General features: G+C 38.2%; 1 protein-coding gene across 1 annotated transcript; it reads left to right on the plus strand.

Moving 5' to 3' along the window:
- The first annotated feature begins 1,227 nt into the window (after positions 1–1,227).
- On the plus strand, positions 1,228–17,190 carry LOC139720104 (uncharacterized). The gene is made up of 8 exons (XM_071631472.1): positions 1,228–1,273; positions 2,674–2,870; positions 4,093–4,209; positions 4,699–4,894; positions 7,992–8,172; positions 10,155–10,351; positions 11,018–11,181; positions 16,923–17,190. The coding sequence occupies exons 2-8, from the start codon at positions 2,684–2,686 to the stop codon at positions 17,060–17,062; spliced, it is 1,182 nt and encodes a 393-aa protein (XP_071487573.1). The 5' UTR covers positions 1,228–1,273; positions 2,674–2,683; the 3' UTR covers positions 17,063–17,190.
- The last annotated feature ends 2,146 nt before the right edge of the window (positions 17,191–19,336 follow it).

Below are 19,336 nucleotides of genomic sequence, written 5' to 3' on the forward strand. Positions count from 1 at the left end.
TGTCAAAAATTAAAAAATCCCAAGTGCCCAAAGTGACTTTTGGCGCACTTTGATATCTCTCTGGCCCGCTGTGCGTCGGTGCTTTACGTGCGGTGGTAAGATTGTGACAGTGCAGTGCAGCGGTAGTGGTTGCATACTGGTACAGTAATCGAGTTATCGACCTGTTCCAGAAGCTTGCCAGCCCAGAGTATTATATTTTATTTCTCACACAGTCAGTAAGTGGTAGTTTATTCGATGGCACTTCTTTGCTTCGAATATTTAAATTTACTTTTTTTTTTTCATCGTAACATGTTTTCTTCCTAATTCAGTCCGGGAAACCCGCTCATGAGGACCGCTCCCGCGTACGAGGACTGCCCCGCCTCATGAGGACCGCCCCCATGCCTCATGAGGCCCGGGGGGAATGCCTCATGAGGCCCCCCTATTCACTTCTATTCATCTCACATCTGACGTATAACTTGTCGCAACTTTGTACGGTGATTTTTTGTTACACACACATGTCCACTATCCATGATGAAAAGAAGAAAAAATCCTATCTGTTTTTTTTTTTCAAAAATCGAGTTTTAATCAACCGATGCAGAGCGCCCATTAAAACATGTAAAAACAATACATTTTAAATCGAGATTATCTCTGAAAAAATTACTATACAATTATTTTTTTTCTTTTTTATACTCTAGAAGTAGTACAGTAGTAAGTAATGTACTGACTAGTCAGTAACCATGGTTTAAAAAAAAAGAAAAATGAAAGTGTTCAAATCTCTCATGTATTCAAATTATGTAGTGCACATGTATGGATTTTTTTTTCCAAATCAATTTCTAATGCTCAAAAAGGGTAGATTTTCTTTTCTCTTTTTTTTTCTTAACTTTTCTAGTTGAATTTTGCATTAACAAATTAACCTGTTTAGGAGATGAGTCCTGAATATACTCGGGCAGGGGTCTATATGCGGGAAATGCATGCTGTAGCAAAATCAAACTCTCCTCAATGGGTTAAAGTAGGAATCTAGGTAAGAGATTTGGTGTGGTTGAGTAATTTGGTACTATGGGAGTGTCTCACCATGAAAATAGTGTTTGAATGAGAAGTAGATCTACTGCATCCAGTACGGAGAAGTGACAACTCTTGTGTTCTGTGTGCTCATACAGATGAGTCTTGGCAGGCGAAACTTTGGTGGACTTTTGCTCACTGTTGCCGTGTCTGTGATAGGACTGGCTTCTTATCTGTCCTATCCCACACCCACTGAACATCCTCAGAAATTGTCATCCAGTCAACAGTCGAACAGGTCTGTGCCCTGCCACCAGTTTTGAGTGAATATGTTCTGTACCGGTACCTAGAATTGTACCAGTAAATGCTCAAATTTCATAATTCATGGTTGAGCACTCGGCTTCTGACTAGTATTTTTAGGCATGTTGATTTTGTTTACAGCCAATTTGTCCCTGAGCACTAGAATTGACATTGATATAACCAGGATTTAAGATACTGAGGGGTGTGTAGATTTAATGTTGTCAGTCATTTTTTCAACTACTAGTGTAATTGTGCATATCATATGTGACCCGCTACAACAAAGGATCCTAAAGTCGCTAACGGCTGAGCTGAGAAAAACGAGTTTGAAGTCACATCATCAAAATTGGTTAAAACAATCGGATTTCTGTTTTTGGCATAATTTTGTATTCTAATGTTTTGTTTATCATCTGCCGAAATTTCAAAGCTAAATGATCAAAGAAAAGGCAAGGAATCAGCGTTTTTCTGGACCTTGATTTTCCAACTTTCAACGTAACAGAAACGTGTACGAAGATTTGGATTTAGCGCCGCAGCTAGACTCTGCCCCTCGCAACGAGGGAGTGATCTTATTGGTCAGTGCGTGGCATCCTGATTACTGATTGGTCGTGTGTAGATCGCTGGCGCTAAGCTTGAATGAACATCGCGGAGGTCGCTAGGAGCCTACCTTCTATTGTCAACTGTGTGAAAACTGTCTCGCCTCCCCTTGATCATGATAGCGTCGGAAGGAAAACTTTGAAGGCGTTTTACTCGAAACTCTGATTTCCTCAACCACTGACATGCGCTAATAAAATCATCGATATCTCCGCAACCGAGTACTTTTATGAGTTGTGTTGTATGTGAAATTAAAGTAGAAGAGTAAGGAAATTATGTCATGCCATTTTCAGAAAATTGTCCTCCCCGACTTTCGGATCCTTTTGTTGTAGCGGGTCACATATTTTGTTGGCCAGGATGAGTGTCCAGGTGATGGGCAGTTGTACTAGTAAAGAAATGACAAATAGTTTGCAAATGAGCTGACTAAACGTTTGTGATATAAAGTAACTCTACAGACATTGAGATCCAGAAACACAGTAAAACCAGAAATTTTCATGTGCATGAAACTTTCACAAATTTACAAGCCTGAGCCAAGTTTCGCTAAAGTAAAATGCATGTATGAAAGTTTTTGTCGGCACAATGCATTGAATGCTTGTTCACAAAATTTCATGCTGTGAAAAAGGCCATTAGCTCCAATTTGCTAAAAGTTTCATGCCACAAATGATACTGGTTTTTCAGTAGTCACCAATCATTATGGCATTTATTATTGTTTAACCCCTTTGCTATCATAGAGATGCAGCATGTATGATTGCATTGAGAGTTCACTGATTTTTTTTTTCATTTTGATTCTTGCTCACATGCAATGTCCAGATTGCCAGACATGTCTCTACGTAGCAAGACCTGCCAAGAAGCCTTCTGGGGTATGTTTGTGGCCGATGCCCTCTCCATGCCGGTCCACTGGTACTACAACACGGATGACATCCAGCGAGACTTCGATGGGTGGCTGACAGGCTACGTGGCACCTCGCAAGAGACACCCAAGCAGCATCCTCACCATTTCAGCCACAGGTTTGTAAATACCAAGTGGCGGATCCAGGCTGGGGCACATTGGGGGCGCACCCCCTATTTTTTTTGGTTAAAACAAAAGAAATAAAAAGAAAAAAATTGGTGGAGCATGTGCGCCCCCTTTAATTTTGTAAAGGCACCTCCTCTTTACAGAATTCCTGGATCAACCCTGTAACTGGTAGTAGTTGAAAAGATGATGAGGAGAGAAGTTCTGACTATTTTTTGTCAGTAATTCTATCAATAAACTGTACAACCAGAAATGTTCGTGGCATGAAACTATTTGCGAATTGAAACTATTTGCAAATGGGAGTAGACAGCCTTTTTTTTTTTTTTTTTTTTTGCTTCAAGAAACTTTTTTGAATTGCCACAAGCATTAAATGCATTGTGTTGGGAAAACAAATTGTGTGCATTGTACTTCTGCAAATCTTGGCACCTTACAAAATTTGTTAGATATCCATGCACATAAAACTGTCTGGTTTTATTTATGTTTACAGTAGCTTGCTTTATAGGAACTAGGAAGTTGTTATTATTGTTATGTGTTGAAAGAAAACACAACTTGGATTAGTTTTGCCTTTAGCTTAACAATATGTTCCAATTCAAAGTCAATCATAATGAACATGTTGCTCAATAGCTGTGTATCTTTTTGTTTGTTTGTTTATTCTATAACTCAGACTTCAGAATGGGAAATGGTGATATCTTTAGATACATCAAGATTATGAGGACATTTTAAAATAAAATACTTTTAGGCTAAGCATGAGTATCTCTCACACACTTTTAGGTCACTACATCATATTCCATTCATTCATGTAAAAACATAATTCACTTGACAGTTTCGACCTTATATTTGTTGCACTCCAGTTGCTTGTTTCTCTGTTCAGCTTGTCCATGTGAGCCTGGCCTTTTAGAACTTTCTCGATCTTTTTTGCAGTTAGCAGATTTTGTCAGGAGTAGAAAGATATGAACAAGCATATATATATGCCACTCTGAGGATTGGGCTTTATAGGTTTGTCTTCTTTCTCTGAATGGAATTGCATTTATTATATACATCAATATTGAGCTACCATATGGTGTAAGAGATCACCCTTATAATACATACAGGCAATGATTATATGACTATATATGATTATATGATTATATGGGAAAGAAAAAAAAATGTGAATGTTTGCTTATAATGAATAAATCATTTGTTTGTTTTTTGTTTTGTTTTTGTGTTTCTCTTTGGCAGGTGGCGCAGGAAGATCGACTTTTAGCGGGAAGAAAAAGTCTGTCATTGGTGATGTGATACTCCACAATAAATTAAAGTTCTGGACGAAGAATGATCGATCGATTCACTACCATCAAGGTAGGTGAACAGAACCACGGCAAGCTTTGTACCCATTTTAATTCTAATGCCTTGGGAATAAGTGAAATGTGATTAGTGGAAGTTTTCCAGGTTACAATGCCACACAGAATTGGTTTAGAATGTACGAGTCATATTATGACTTCACTGACTAATAAATGTTCCTGAAATGAATGTCATAAAACAAAAGAGAAGATTAAAAGGAGTTGAGTAAATGTAACTTGCAAAGAAAATAATTTCAGTGGTGTTGATATGATTTTTATAACCAAACCAATAAAGTTGCCAATTCAGTATGAACTCTGTCACCTGTCATATTAATGCAAATACTTTGTCTTCCTATCTACTGTGATTGAGGCTACAGCTAGTGAAAATTGGAACAGGTTGTAAGGCAATGGAAGCAGAGTGGGTTACTCAATTACCAATGAGACAGAATGTGGATATGCTGGCAATTTTTCTTGTTTGAATGCATGTGCTTTCTTTCATTCTCTACAGGCATGTCAGCTGGGGACAACACCCTCAACCTTCACTGTGCAGCCAGGGCAGCAATTCAAGCCTCAAGATTAGACTCCGAGCCCGCTTCAGAGGAGGATGTATTGGCAGCAGTCATGACAGACTACGTCCAGTTCATGACGACGCCAGGAACTCACAACGACACATACGCCGAGTCGTGGCATCGAGAGTTTTTCAGGTACGTTCTGTAATTTGTAAGAAAGTTTTGTGTGAATTGATTAGCAGGCACAAGTGTGGGAATTTGTGAGTTAGGTCACATTTCTTTGCCATTGTATGTATAAATATGTGTGAAAAACACATTTGATCTTTCTTAAAGGACAAGTTCACCTTCATAAACATAAGGATTGAGAGAATGTAGCAATATTAGTAGAACACATCATTGAAAGTTTGAGGAAAATCAGACAATCCGTTCAAAAGTTATGAATTTTTGAAGTTTTTGTGCAGTAACCGCTGGATGAGAAGACTACTGCAGTGTATGAATAACTTAGATGTCACATGCGTACAACAATATAAGGAAAATATAAAGAGAATTTCACAAAATGTCATCTCTTGAAAAAAAGTACACATTCCCTTGACTCGTTACCGACATATGTTAGGGGTAATATTATTCCCCCTGCCTTTAGAAAGAGGCAGGTCAAGTGCTCCTTCAATATGCGAAAAAAGTGAAAATATGTTGAATTTTCTTTACATTTTCTTTATACTGTTGTACGCATATGACTCACAAGCTGTAGTAGTCTCCTCATCCAGCGGTTCCAACACAAAAATTTTAAAAATGCATAACTTTTGCATCGATTGTCCAATTTTCCTCAAACTTTCACTGATGTGTTCTACTAATATTGCCGCATTCTCTCAATCCTTATGTTTATGAAGGTGAACTTGTCCTTTAAGGCTATTCCAAAGAGGAAAACAAGTTTGACAAATACTAAAGTTCAAAGACAGAGTTCTCTTTGATAGAGCTTGTTGAATTAAAAGGAAAATTCAGTGATAATTTGAAGGAAATCAAGTTGAGAGAATTAGTGCAGTTTTGATACAAGGTATAAAATGTAGCATCCCGTGTGCTTCCAGATCACTTGGTAGGTGTTTTGGCTATGTGACTGTGATGCTGCTTTTGTATTGGCAGTTGGAAGAAAAACCTTTAAAAACACTGGTGATCCTTTCAAAGGTGATCACATGGCTCTTTCCTCAAGGATGTTCAAAAAGATGATATGTGACCCGCTACAACAAAAGGATCCTAAAGTCGCTGACGGGCGAGCCAAGCATGGCCCAGAAAAATGTTATTTTCAGGCCTTTCCTTCAATTATCTAGCTTCGAAATTTCGGCAGATGATAGAAGATACATTAGACTACAAAATTATGTTAAAACAGAAATCCGAACGTTTTGACAGATTTTAGCGATCTGACTTCAAACTCAATTTTCTCGGCTCGCCCGTCAGTGACTTTAGGATCCTTTTGTTGTAGCGGGTCACATATCTTTTACACATCTTCAGCCCTTAGCACTTCAAGGTTCAATTTACTGCCACTTGGCAGAGTACCAAATGCATATTTTGCCTCAATAGGTATACTGCTATTGTCTATGCTCTTTAGATTTTGAGGAATGAAATTTCATTGGTTGGCATCTTTAATACCATTGTTTTGGTACCCCCATTTTACTTGTATTTTTTTTAAAGTAATGTTTATGATTCAAGTCTTCTGTTAAGATTAAATACTGTGTAAATCTGCAAATTACTCTGGTGCCCAAAGATAAGTACAGTGCACTCCCGTTATAACGAAATGCTTGGGACCGGCAGTTTTCTTTTGTTATAACGAAATTTCGTTATAACCGAACAAATAAAATATATAATGAAAACAAGGAAACCACGTATATATATCATATTCTGTTTGCTGAATACTCGTCATACACTGGAAAGCTAAGTGAAATGTGATGGGATAACTGTATTACAATAATAAACACAAGTTCCCCTCAGAAACTGTGCGTGACACAAAGAGCAAACACACAGTGGTGTGAAGCGTTCACCCCTGCAGAGACGCTATAAATGCTTGTTCCGCTACGTATTTTCGAAAGCAATTCGCATTTAGTTATAACGGAGCATATTTCTTTTGTTTTCTTTGTCTGTGGCGCTCGGAAAAGACTTCGTTATAACGGAAATTTCGCTATAACCATGTTCGTTATAAGCGAATTTTGCACCATAGACTTTAATGGTGATAATTTTGGGACCAGAAGATTTACTTCGTTATAATGAAATTTTGTTATAACCGTGTTCGTTGTAACGGGAGTGCACTGTACCAGTCAACATGCACAGAATACTCACTGGGTACAGTAATGCAAATTTAGTCTTAAAGAAAAAGAAAAGAAGATAAAGAATGAAATCCAAGTGACATCCCAGTCAACTATTAGAAGCTGATTGTGTGACCTTATGATCATTGTTAACCCGTTTGGGACGAGTCCTGAGGATACTCGGGCAAGTGTCTATGAGAAATGTGTGTTTTGCAAAATCAGTCCGTCCTCAACGGGTTAACATTATTCTGTTTAAAGGCCTTATATTATGAATATAATACATTTCTCATCTTTCACCATTTCCCCCCCATGTTGGCACAAACTAAAAGTACATTGAGTATCCAATTTTTGTAGTATCTGGTATTCAAAAGGAAGCTCAGAGAAAGATGGGGGGGAGAAAAAAAAAGAGAGAGGGGGAGGGAAGAGAGAATTGGAATTAAGAATGATTAAAGAAAGATGACAGTTAAATGGAGAACTGTGAGAAGAGGAGTAGAAGATGATTACGGTTGAGCAAAACAGTAGAATGGAAGAAATAGGCCTTGTCACATGGGGGATTTTAGCATTGGTATCATCTCTTTTTTAGTAATGATAATATGATCATAGTTTTGAAAAATGTATATAGTGCTTATATGACCCTATTGTTACTGTGTGCTTTACAATTAACAAGAGAAACAAACATATAAATCAACTGCAAGTGCAAATGAGAAATACCATATACCGGTATATGCCATATATTTCGCGAGTGTAATTTTTCTTGAATTGACACTTCCGGAAATTTGCGATTGGTAAAATCAGTGATTTTGGAGTAGAGCAATGTATGAATGCATGTCACATTCATGTAGGGATCACAGTTGACATGTTTGTGTGTTTCAAAATTTGCTAATAGCTCCTGCCCCAAGAAATTTGAAAAAAAAGGAAGACATAATATATGATGGTGTAAATTGCATGTTCCATCAAGGGATGGGAAGCATTGAACACTCTTGTCTTCAAATTTCACTTAGGGATTGGGATGTGAAGGGCAGGCCAACCAAGACGGAAATGGTCATGAAATTCATCGAGGAGCGGCAAGCACTGTTGGAGACCAGTCACCTCGATCACAACATTGACAGCGTCGGGGCCTTAGTTCAACCCATCCCGATTGTTCTGCACTATGCTGACAAATCAGAAGACACAGCTGCAAGGGTAAAATAAACAAATAAGCAAACAAACAAACTTACCAAACACAAAGCAACAAACCAAAAATGAATAAAACAACTGCAAGAAAAGTTGAGTGTGGGCATGGGAGTCCCCTAGTGACAATTCAGTCTGTGCTCAAGGTGAGTTATATTATGTGCTTGCATTATCAAATTAGATACAGTTGAAGCTCTTGTATCCGGACAAGTCGGGACCGGGGCTAATCCGGATAAGGGATTTGGCCGGATACGGGAGACTCAATGCTTTATACATGTACATATACATTTGTACACATGTACTGATGTAGCCCATTGTAGTACCACATGTAGTAATGTGTATACTGCAACCTTTTCATTGTTACATTTGGGGATGTTTTGGGATGTTAAAATATCTGAAGGTAAGCAATTTGGAAGGAAATTTGATGTAATGTATGTTAATCATGTTGGAAGTAATATGTATTCGTGTGTGTTTGTGTAGGAGTTCTCAAGGAGTTGGGAATCCCCCTTTCCTCCCGTAATTATTTTTTTTAAAAATCACGGCGAGATTGCGTCCGTATAATAGAGAGATCCAGATAAAGGGAGGCCGGATAAGAGAGGTTCAACTGTATACAGAGCAGTGAAATCCTTCATTTCTTAAACTTTGGGCTAAAAAAAGATTAGAAAGTTACGGGAATTTGTCCAGATCAGCAATGTCGGTCTCAGCTTCACATGCCAGCAAAATGAGGTATTAATGCCGGCTGCTTACGTACAAATAGTCACTAAAGTACCTTTTTTGACATGGATTCAAGAAGAAAAAAAATTATTATATCCTGTTCGTTATAAGTTCTTATGCAAAGTACCAAAAATGCAATGAGGAAAGGAAGTTTTGTTTTGTTTCTTATTAAGAGGGTGAGGGAAAAAGGTTGGTTACTGGTCTTAAACCAAAAACATCATCTACCAGGGTAGATATAATATACTGTCAGTTGAGAGAAACTGTGACTGTTATCTGGGATGACAAAATATGTGCTTTTACAACCTTGCTGAATATCTCTACCTCTTATGAACTTTCTCATTACAAAAGAAGAATATAAATCCTACTTGTTCACTCGTTGCTGTGTCACATATCATGTAATTAAACCCTAACTAGGCCGGGGGAGGGGGGGCCTCCGAGGGCCCCCCCCCCCCCCCCCCCGACGTTCTGCGCGATGTATCGCTACCGCGAAAAGCTATCGCTGCGACGTTTCATGACTTTTTTCTTTCGAGTCTCCCGCATCTTTTGACACAAAATATGCAATGCCCAAATGCGCGGTTCTGAAGTTGTGCATATTAGGTACGTGCATGTCAGACCAAAAATTTCTCAAAAATGTGAATTCGTGTACAATTTCAATGCAAACTGTGCTTACAGGCAAATTTCATAAAAGCATGATTATTTGGGGGTTTTATTGATTGAAATCAATTAATAACATATTTTCTTGTTCGGAACAATGTTGCGGACAAATTTCATCGAAAACACAATGAAAAACATAAAGTTGAAAAAACAAAGAAATACAAAAGAAGTTAAAAAAAACAATAAAATAGTTCAGAGCTTTATTTTGAGCTTTATTTAGTGATTTATAAATACCAAATTGTCTTGATTTCATGCATCATTATGCATAAATTAGCATCATTTAGCATAAATGATAACTTTATTTGAAATCTAACTTCGTGGTACTTTAGATTACGTCACAGGCAATGTGTGTGCCAATTTTTGTCGCGATTGCGCGGTCAGCGGCCGAGATCTGGAGGGGGGGGGGGCCTGGGAGGCCCCTCCCCCGACTCTCTGATCTACCTAAATAGCCCGGCTTAGTTAGGGTTAAACTACCCCCTTTTCAGTTGCATTGGATATGATGACTTGATGCTTTTTGTGCTAATTGTGCCATCTTATCATTGGCAAAGAGAACTGGAATCCTTTCCAGTGGCAAAGTGAGTTGACTGTTATCAGATAAGGTACATATTAATTTGTATGCCATACAGCAAGCTGTAAAGCTGGTGCGCATGACCCACGGCTCCGTCAACCTAGACCCATTTGTGGATGTGTACGCCCGTACCCTCCATGCTGTGCTGAACGGGGCCAGTCTCCGGGAGAAGGCTGAGGAAGCCCTGAAGACACCACCTGTGGGAAATGCTCGGACATGGAGGATGGTGCAGGAGTTCTCCAGAAGGGCAACCCAGTAAGTGAACTTGGGGTAACGAGCTTTGATAATTCTCCCGTAAAGATTCTCTTTACCCCTAGCAGTATGCAGATTCATTAAAATGCAGATAGTGGGACATATCTTCAGACTACCCAGTGTGAGGAATATTGTTCAACCTTTTCAAGAAAATAGTTTCATATTCACAAAATCAGATTTTTCAAAATTTCCGTCGAATAACTTTGTAATGACATGCATTGTGGATAATATCACTCCCCCTCCTTCAAAAAGGAAGTATGTAAAGTGCTCTATCTTTATGTACATGGTATCACAACATGTATTTGTCTTCTTATGAATGGCAACACATTGATTGAACTACTTTAATGAGTCCAAATTTTCCCCCCAATTTTTTCCGACTTCACTGATTTTTCAGTCTTGTTACAAAGCCACATGATATCAAGATGAAATTTGCAATATATGTTTTCAGGTATTGTGCTTTTTAGCATCGATAGTGTACTTTAGAATAAAAAATGAATTCTTTTTTCTTAGTGTCTTACTGTGATTGCTCTCACTACGTGTATGGTTGAAGACAATTTAAAGATAATCTAACTGAAAGGATTTCCCAGCTATCAATTGCCATCACAGTGAATCTATTTTCATGTTCAGTGAAAGGCACATGGCGCCCTCTTGTGTTGAATTTCGTTCCAGGTACAGTAAAGGATCCGAAAGACGCCTGGAAGTATACCAGAGTGCCGTGGGTCAAATGGGTCTGGCATGCTACATCCAAGGAGCCATGACCTCTCTCTTCTTCCTAGCCCATGAGTTCCACGATGACTTTGAAGGCGGTGTGCTCACCAATACAAATTGTGGAGGTCAGTATATTGACCAGACACCCTGGGCTCCTGCATAGAAAAACTTGCATGCATGTACCTTATGACTACTATTTGTGACATACATTCCGTGATTTATTTGTTTTGAATACAAACAAATGGAAACTGATAGGGGAAAAAAATGTATTCTTAATGACAACTGAGCAAAGAAAATTCATGAATTTTGCAAGGTGGGTATCATTATTCTTGAATTTAAAGGGGATGGCTAGTGACAGATCAGTGGGAATGCTGAGGGATGATTGTTCCAATCCTTTTGGGATTCATTTAAGAGTACATTATTGTATATCTATTGTTGTGTGAAAAGTATTCGCTCCAGAATGGTCTCATATTCAAGTAATGTGCAGTTTCCGGTTAACGAGTGCCCCGTCACTGTACTGGCATGCTAACCTTGAATTATTAAACTGCACATTACTTGAATATGAGACCATTCTGAAGCAAATAATTTTCACACAACAATAGATATATAATGTACTCTTAAATGAATCTCTTAAATGAATCATTTTCCAGCATTCCCACTGATTCCCACTGATCAGTTACTAGCCATCCCCTTTAACAAGCCAAAAATATGAACTATGATCTCGTCATGAATGCAATGTGCAAGCATACGCTCTGTTAACCATTGTACCCCACAATCGCAAATTTGATTAACCACTCAGAATTGCCTGGAAGTCCTGATTCATGAAAATAAGACTTGCTAAACATATGGAATTTATGGTTCGGTGTAAAAATGGCAGAGGTAAAAATGGCAGGGGTAAAAATGGCAGAGGTAAAAATGGCAGGGGTAAAAATGGCAGAGGTAAAAATGGCAGGGGTAAAAATGGCAGAGGTAAAAATGGCAGGGGTAAAAATGGCAGAGGTAAAAATGGCAGAGGTAAAAATGGCAGGGGTAAAAATGGCAGAGGTAAAAATGGCAGAGGTAAAAATGGCAGGGGTGAAAATGGCAGAGGTAAAAATGGCAGAGGTAAAAATGGCAGAGATAAAAATGGCAGAGGTAAAAATGGCCCATTTTTTCCTGGTCTCCCCTATTTTACTTTGCTGCATTTTTTTTTTCTCCCGGATACCCGCTGCGTTTTAATGGAAAGGACCAAACCTCCCACCCAGCCGCCAACGTCTCTAAACTATTGCAAATGGAGCATGTACAAAAATTGCCAGAATGAAAACTGCAATCCTTCACGACCAGTAGGGCTTACGTACATGTACAAAATATTCCCCTCGTTTTTCTCACTTAAACAGGTAGAATGCATATCGCCTCACCTGACCTCTTTCTGGTTTATCCGAAACATTTTCTTGGGGCTATGAGATGAGAGTGCATAAATCGTGACGTAAACGATGTATACGTTATTATAAACATTAAAACGGGAAAAAAAAAGGTATACGAAAAAAACACGCGTAAAGGTTTGAAATTCTCGGATCACCACAAAAATTTAATCGTTTGTTACTTGTGCCATTCTCAACCTTTCCTGCAAGTTTCATCTCAAACCGTTAACTACTTTTTGACTTATTTTGCACACGGACGAACTAACTAACTAACGAACGAACAAACCAACGGTAACGAAAACATAACCTCCTCCCTTGGCGGAGGTAACTAACAAACTAGAAAAGCACTCTCAGAGCGCAGACCTCCGTCAAGCATGCAGCTCATTTCCACTATTGATCATGTTCTTCCATAGAACATTAAAAAAAAAAGGGTTGTGAAATTATCTTGTGTAAATTAAATATGGCGGGGTCTAAGACTCTTCATATGGCTGCGTACTACAGGCCTCATGAAAATGACGAAGAGAGTTTTGCGGAGCTTCAGCGATCCCTGTGTAAATTAAATCGCGATCATTATGGTAGTCATCGAGGCGGTGATTTCATTATACCTTGACGGGATTGGATTGGATTTTCTTACTGTTGTTGTATAACGAGAGAACAACGTCATTTTCGGTGGCTGAGTCTACCAATCTTTAGCAACACACCATGTTGATAGATTTACTACGTTAAACATAATGGAATCTGACTTCGGGAGTAACAGCTAAGTTTGAAAGGCATCAAACATTTAAATTTTTTCGCCTGCGGATTCGTTCGACAATGACAGAAAAAATCCCATGGCAAACTATCGGTTTTTACTCTCACTTGAACAGTTCATTGCTAAAGTTCGTCTCCAGTTTTAATAAGCATAAGTTTGTCAAGTGACCACAAAGTGTTCATTAAACTTCGAGATATTTGTTTTTGCGCCATGTGATACTCGAACAATGTTATAAAATATTTTGCAAGAGCTTACTTATGTCTGCCGATACATCTGCTGTAATAGTTTGTTTTTTGCATTTTGTATTTTTATTTCTACATTATGTCGTGATCAGGCCTTGTGAAATAAATAGCCTCCTACGAAACCTGAATGTGAGAAAGTAACATAGAACAGGTGAAAAATTAGCGGTTTGCTTCGACTACTGAAGATGTCTCCTTTACTTCTTGACACTAAACAGTTCAAAAAATGAAAAATAATGACAATATACTAGCCTGGACGTGAGCGGAATTCGTTTGTGTAAGAGTGTGTATGTGAGAGTGATATATCTGCGTATAGAAGTATATGTTTATAGCAAAAGTGGGTTCGTGAGTGTGTGTGTGTGTGTGTGTGTGTGTGATAACTTCATTGGGCGAAACAACATAGGATTATACTGTTTAAGGGTTTTGCAGCATTGTTGGAACCCCCTTATAATGATAGATAATAGTAATAAAGATAATAATAATAATAATAATAATAATAACAATGATAATAATAATAATAATAATAATAATAATAATAATAATAATAATAATAATAATAATAATAAAATTTTCCCATAGGCCTACTAGGCTCTTAGCTGATTTATTATTCCTCTGAACGGACAGATTACGTCACTGCACTTGAAACAAACTCAGAATAATGAGAGTGCTCTAATATTTTTAAAATATAATTCAATAAATATTCTTCAAACCTGCAGTTGGAATTTGATAATTCGATACAGTTTGCTCTGGCTAGGTTATCAATCAAAACCTCTTCATACGTTTATCTCTGACGAAATCACTCTCATTAATTCTGACATTTTACCTCTGACATTTTTACCTCTGACATTCTTACCTCTGCCATTTTTTCCTCTGCCATTTTTACCTCTGACATTTTTACCTCTGACATTTTTACCTCTGACATTATTACCTCTGCCATTATTACCTCTGCCATTTTTACCTCTGCCATTTTTACCGCTGATATTATTACCTCTGCCATTTTTACCTCTGCCGCTGATATTATTACCTCTGCCATTTTTACCTCTGCCATTTTTACCTCTGCCATTTTTACCCCTGCCATTTTTACCCCTGCCATTATTACCTCTGCCATTTTTATCTCTGCCCTTTTTAACCTCTGCCATTTTTACCTCTGCCATTTATACCTCTGCCATTTTTACCCCTGCCATTTTTACCCCTGCCATTTTTACCCCTGCCATTTTTACCTCTGCCATTTTTACCTCTGCCATTTTTACCCCTGCCATTTTTACCCCTGCCATTTTTACCTCTGCCATTTTTACCTCTGCCATTTTTACCTCTGCCATTTTTACCTCTGCCATTTTTACCCCTGCCATTTTTACCTCTGCCATTTTTACCTCTGCCATTTTTACCTCTGCCATTTTTATACCCCCGCCAAACGAAGTTTGAAGGGGGTATATAGGAATCAGCGGGCGGTCGGGCGGTCGGGCGGTCGGTCCGTTGCAAATCTTGCGTCGCGAACTACTTCCTCAGTTTTCAACCGATTCCCATAAAACTTGGCACAGATGTGTGCCTTGGGTTGTAGATGTGCAAGACGTATTTTTTGACAGTACCCAAAAGTACGTTGCCATGGTAACGGCATATTATGGGCAAAAATGGGTACAAATCTTGCGTCGCGAACTCCTCCCACAGTTTTTGATCAATTTTTATGAAATTAGGTACAGATGTTCATCTGAATATGTTAATGTGCAAGACACATATTTCCGCAGTGGCAAAAAGTGCGTTGCCATGGTAATGGCATGTTATTGGTAAAATATAGGGCAAAATGCTTCATGGCAAAACTGCTTCATCAGTGTTCTTCCAATTCTCATGGAATTCATATTGATTGTTTGTCTTAGGATATAGGTCAGCATGACACATTTCTTGACAGTGACAAAAAGTATGTTGCCATGGTAACAGCTCACATATTATGAGCCAAAATGATGGAAAATTTTGTGTTGCAAACTACTTCCTCAGTTTTTCCCAATTTCCATGAAACTTGGTACAGATGTGTGCCTTTGGTTGTAGATGTGCAAGACGTATTTTTCGACAGTACCCGAAAGTACGTTGCCATGGTAACGGCATATTAATGGCAGAAGATCAAGGAAAGATCTTGCGGATTTAACTACTTCCTCAGTTTTTTGACCAAAGCTTATGAAATGTTGTTTTGACCAAAGCTTATATGAAATGTTGTTTGGTGGGGGTATAAACAGTCGCTGTAGCGACATTTCTAGTTACCCCTGCCATTTTTACCTGGCACCGGAATTTATACAATAGTGTGTTGAAATTTGTTTCATGAAATCAGTAGAGCACTGGCATGGATCATTTAGAGAAAATAGATTTGAATGTACTGTATCATGTTATGTGCCCAACATATACAGTATAAGCCAAATTGCCTTTGATACCACTAAGGCCTATTAAAGGAAAAGGTTAAGAAGTTAGCATGGACTATCTATGTATTTGGCTTGAATATATAGTCTAAACTGCTGCATGAATGAGCATACACCTTTTTATTGTATTGAATAAAGTGTAACAATGTATAAAAGCATTCAAAGCATATATTCTCTTGCAAAAAATTCAGAAGTATAGTGAATGAGTAGTGAATATTTTTACATCCTGCCAAATCTGTACATTAATGACTACTCTAGGTAAACACTAGACATGGTGATTATAGTCGGGTGGTCATCTAGACAGTAGCTTTTTTGATAGATAAAATTGTGATCATGGATCACAAAACCAACAAGAACTTGCTTGCCCTAATTTTACATGAGGAATCAAGATATTAAAGAGAAGTGGGGTAAATCTATTCGATCTTCAGTTTTTTATAATTTCTGAAAGAGCAAAGTTTGGGATCTTGAAGCGAATTGGAAAAGGTGTTTTTTCCCATTTTTCATGAACACTTTTTTGTTGAATAGTGTGATTACAATTTACATATGTCTTCAAGGCCTTTTTTCATTTCTTAAAACCTTTTACATGCTCCTCATTTGCAACTGATAACTTTTGAAAGGATATTGTACCACTGCGTTTAAAGTTGGCATCAATCATGAATACATGTATAATGTGCTTAATGAGTGCAAAAAAAAAAAAGAAGGATCAGCTTAGTCTGATAATCCCTGAATTGTGGTTGCTACAGAGCTTTACATCCTGTTTTTTGTCCCATTCATTGCTCAGCTAGCACAGCTTGGTAAGATTAAGCACTTGAATAGACCCTATACTTTGGAGCCTCTTTTCTCAGTTTACACTTTTCCAGAGTGTGTGCTTCCTTTCATATATTTAGATAGGTTAGAAGAGTCCATTTGAATTGAGTTATGCATCATTTTAAAGCTTAAAACCTGCTCTTTTGGAATCTGTCCATGTCTGGTGACTTTGTTTTGTTTTTGTTTTTTTGTTGGTTTTGTGATTCAGGGTCACATAATTATATGATGTATTAAAACCTGTGTATCCATCTGTCCATACTTTTGCAGGTGAGAACTGTCATCGGGGTGCTGCTCTGGGGGCGCTCCTCGGAGCGGAAGCTGCACGGACAGACAAGAGAATTCCAGACCGGTTCAAGACTGGTCTCCACAGCCTGCAGAACGATATCCATAGAGCTCTGGATGAATAGCAAGGCCTCGATTTTTCTCTCGATGCGTACAGACTCAAAAGTGCCAGAAGGGCTTCACAAGAAGAGACTGCACACTCTCTTTAAGGCGTTAGTATTTGAGACTGAACGCACCTCTACTTGTGGTGAGAAGTCAGGACTGTGGGTTCTTCAAACTTTCACCAGACTTGGAAAAGCTCTGAAAATGTGGAATAACTCTTTTCAAAGAGAAACTTTCAAGTCCAATTCAAAGCTAAAGCTCTGTATTTAGTGATTGTAAATCAAACAAAAAGAGGGCCACCCAGTTTGGGGGTCCAAGTCATATTACCTGTCAAACAATGGGCCATTTTTATTTTTATTTTGTTCTCTTTTATCCCAAACTGGTTTAAATCTTTACAGAACTAGATTGCCTATGAGCTAATTCAAATTTCATTAAATGCTACTTTTTATCTGTTTACTCAGTGTGAGCCAGTTATGTGAAAGGTCTTGAGTAATGGAAAGCTGAATGGTCCACATCAGTTGTATGTGATACCTGGCAATTTTATGCTCACATCGTAGTGCATTATGCTTCAAGAAGTGTCAAAAGAATTGCTTGAGAAGTTCTGCCCCATGCAGATGCTGTCAATTTGTATCTGCGTGCTCACATGGGAGTTCTTCCCTGCATCAAATGTACCTGAGAAATGCCTTCAGGTGTGGACCAACACCGGTGAAAAACTTTTCCATTTCGGCAGGAGGAAATTCACACGGTATACATTATGCAAGTACAATGTTCAATAAGTAACTACGATTTGTAGTCAAAAGGGGCCTGAGCTCTCTAACCCAGCAGAATCTTTGTCAGAGGCAATAGAGGCTTGGACTGTCGATGGCAGCAGATTCTTTGCCTCTGACAAAGATTCTGCTAAGATTGCAGGGTCATGCCCCTTTTGACTTGATTCAAATTGTGCCTCTGGCTCACTATTATTGGAGAAGCAGTTTTTGGCAGCTTATTTAACATTTCAAGTATATACAAGATTTGTGTGTATGTACATTGTATGCTAGTATGCCCCCCCCCCCCCCCCCCCAAAAAAAAGAGAAGAAGTTAAGCTTCTGTGAAAGGAAATGGAGGGGGAAGAAAGAGATGGTAGAAGGGCATTGGAATCTCTGACTACTCAGTCTGCAAAGTTATTTAGTTTCATACATAAACAGGTACAATGTATAATAGAAATGTTTTGGGAAAAATGATTAATAAATCAATAAAGCCTCAAAAAAAAAAAGCTTTGTGGCTGTGCAAGGGGGGGGGGGGATTGGATGGAAGAAGGGTACTTGAATATAACTATGCAGTAGAGTACAGTAGAGCAGTGTTACATCTAGCGTCATTTACTTTAGACGAGTTCATGCCTTCCATATATCTGGAGCACTGATTGTGCAACATACTGTTAAACGAGGAATTTTCGCGTGCACTTTAATTTCGCGAATTTCGCGAGCGCCAAAATTCGCGAAATTAAAATGCACGCGAAAGCTTTTGTCTACACTACATGCATTGAATGCCAGTAGCAATTCGCGAAAATTTCATGCCGCGAAAAAGGCTGTCGGCTCCAATTCGCGAAAATTTCATGCCGCGAATATATCATGTTTCACAGTAATTTTATTCTATATTTTGCTTCAACATTATGATTATTACACAAATTTGTATCCAATACTGTTCAGAATTTAATATGTACAATGAGGTCAATTTGTTTATACATTTATGTACGTAGAGAGTGAGACAGATGGATTTATAGATATTAGATATACACTGTATAGAAAAATAGATGGAGATGAATAAAGGAGATATTAGCTGTGGGTGAGTGTGTATAACCATAGTGTGCAATGTAGCAGATAGGAGAATGAGTTGATGAAAAAGCTAATAGAGTCAGACCAAGTCTGCACATGTTATTTTCTTTAATATACTATGTCGTATAGGTGTATAGCCATGTGATGGCACTTTTAGTAAGGTTATTTTAATATTTGCAATGAGTCTGATATGCTTCTACCCTCTTTGCAATGGTGATGATACCCGTTCATACTGACACTTTAATACGGTGTATTTGTTTGAATGTAAATGAGCTGTATTCCACACCCTCTTTAGTAACTCAGGTCAATATTGAATGAATCACACAAAGCGATATATTTATATGATGTCATGTATCACTAGAGTATTATCATCTCATGATCATGAAATGAAACTCAATAAAAAGAAGATTATCTACCCATATTTAGTGAACATGTAGATATCTTGAGGTCTTTTGTGGCATTTGCATTCATGCACAGGATGCTGTT

This window comes from Diadema antillarum, unplaced genomic scaffold, assembly GCF_040938485.1.
Source record: "Diadema antillarum isolate AM-2024a unplaced genomic scaffold, OU_Dant_1.0 scf00000122, whole genome shotgun sequence".
Taxonomy (NCBI): domain Eukaryota; kingdom Metazoa; phylum Echinodermata; class Echinoidea; order Diadematoida; family Diadematidae; genus Diadema; species Diadema antillarum.

Coding starts and splice junctions, on each gene's coding strand:
- LOC139720104 (XM_071631472.1), top strand. CDS start 2,684: ATGTCTCTACGTAGCAAGACCTGCCAAGAAGCCTTCTGGGGTATGTTT. Junction 2,871..4,092: donor CCTCACCATTTCAGCCACAG/GTTTGTAAATAC, acceptor TCTCTTTGGCAG/GTGGCGCAGGAAGATCGACT. Junction 10,352..11,017: donor TTCTCCAGAAGGGCAACCCA/GTAAGTGAACTT, acceptor ATTTCGTTCCAG/GTACAGTAAAGGATCCGAAA.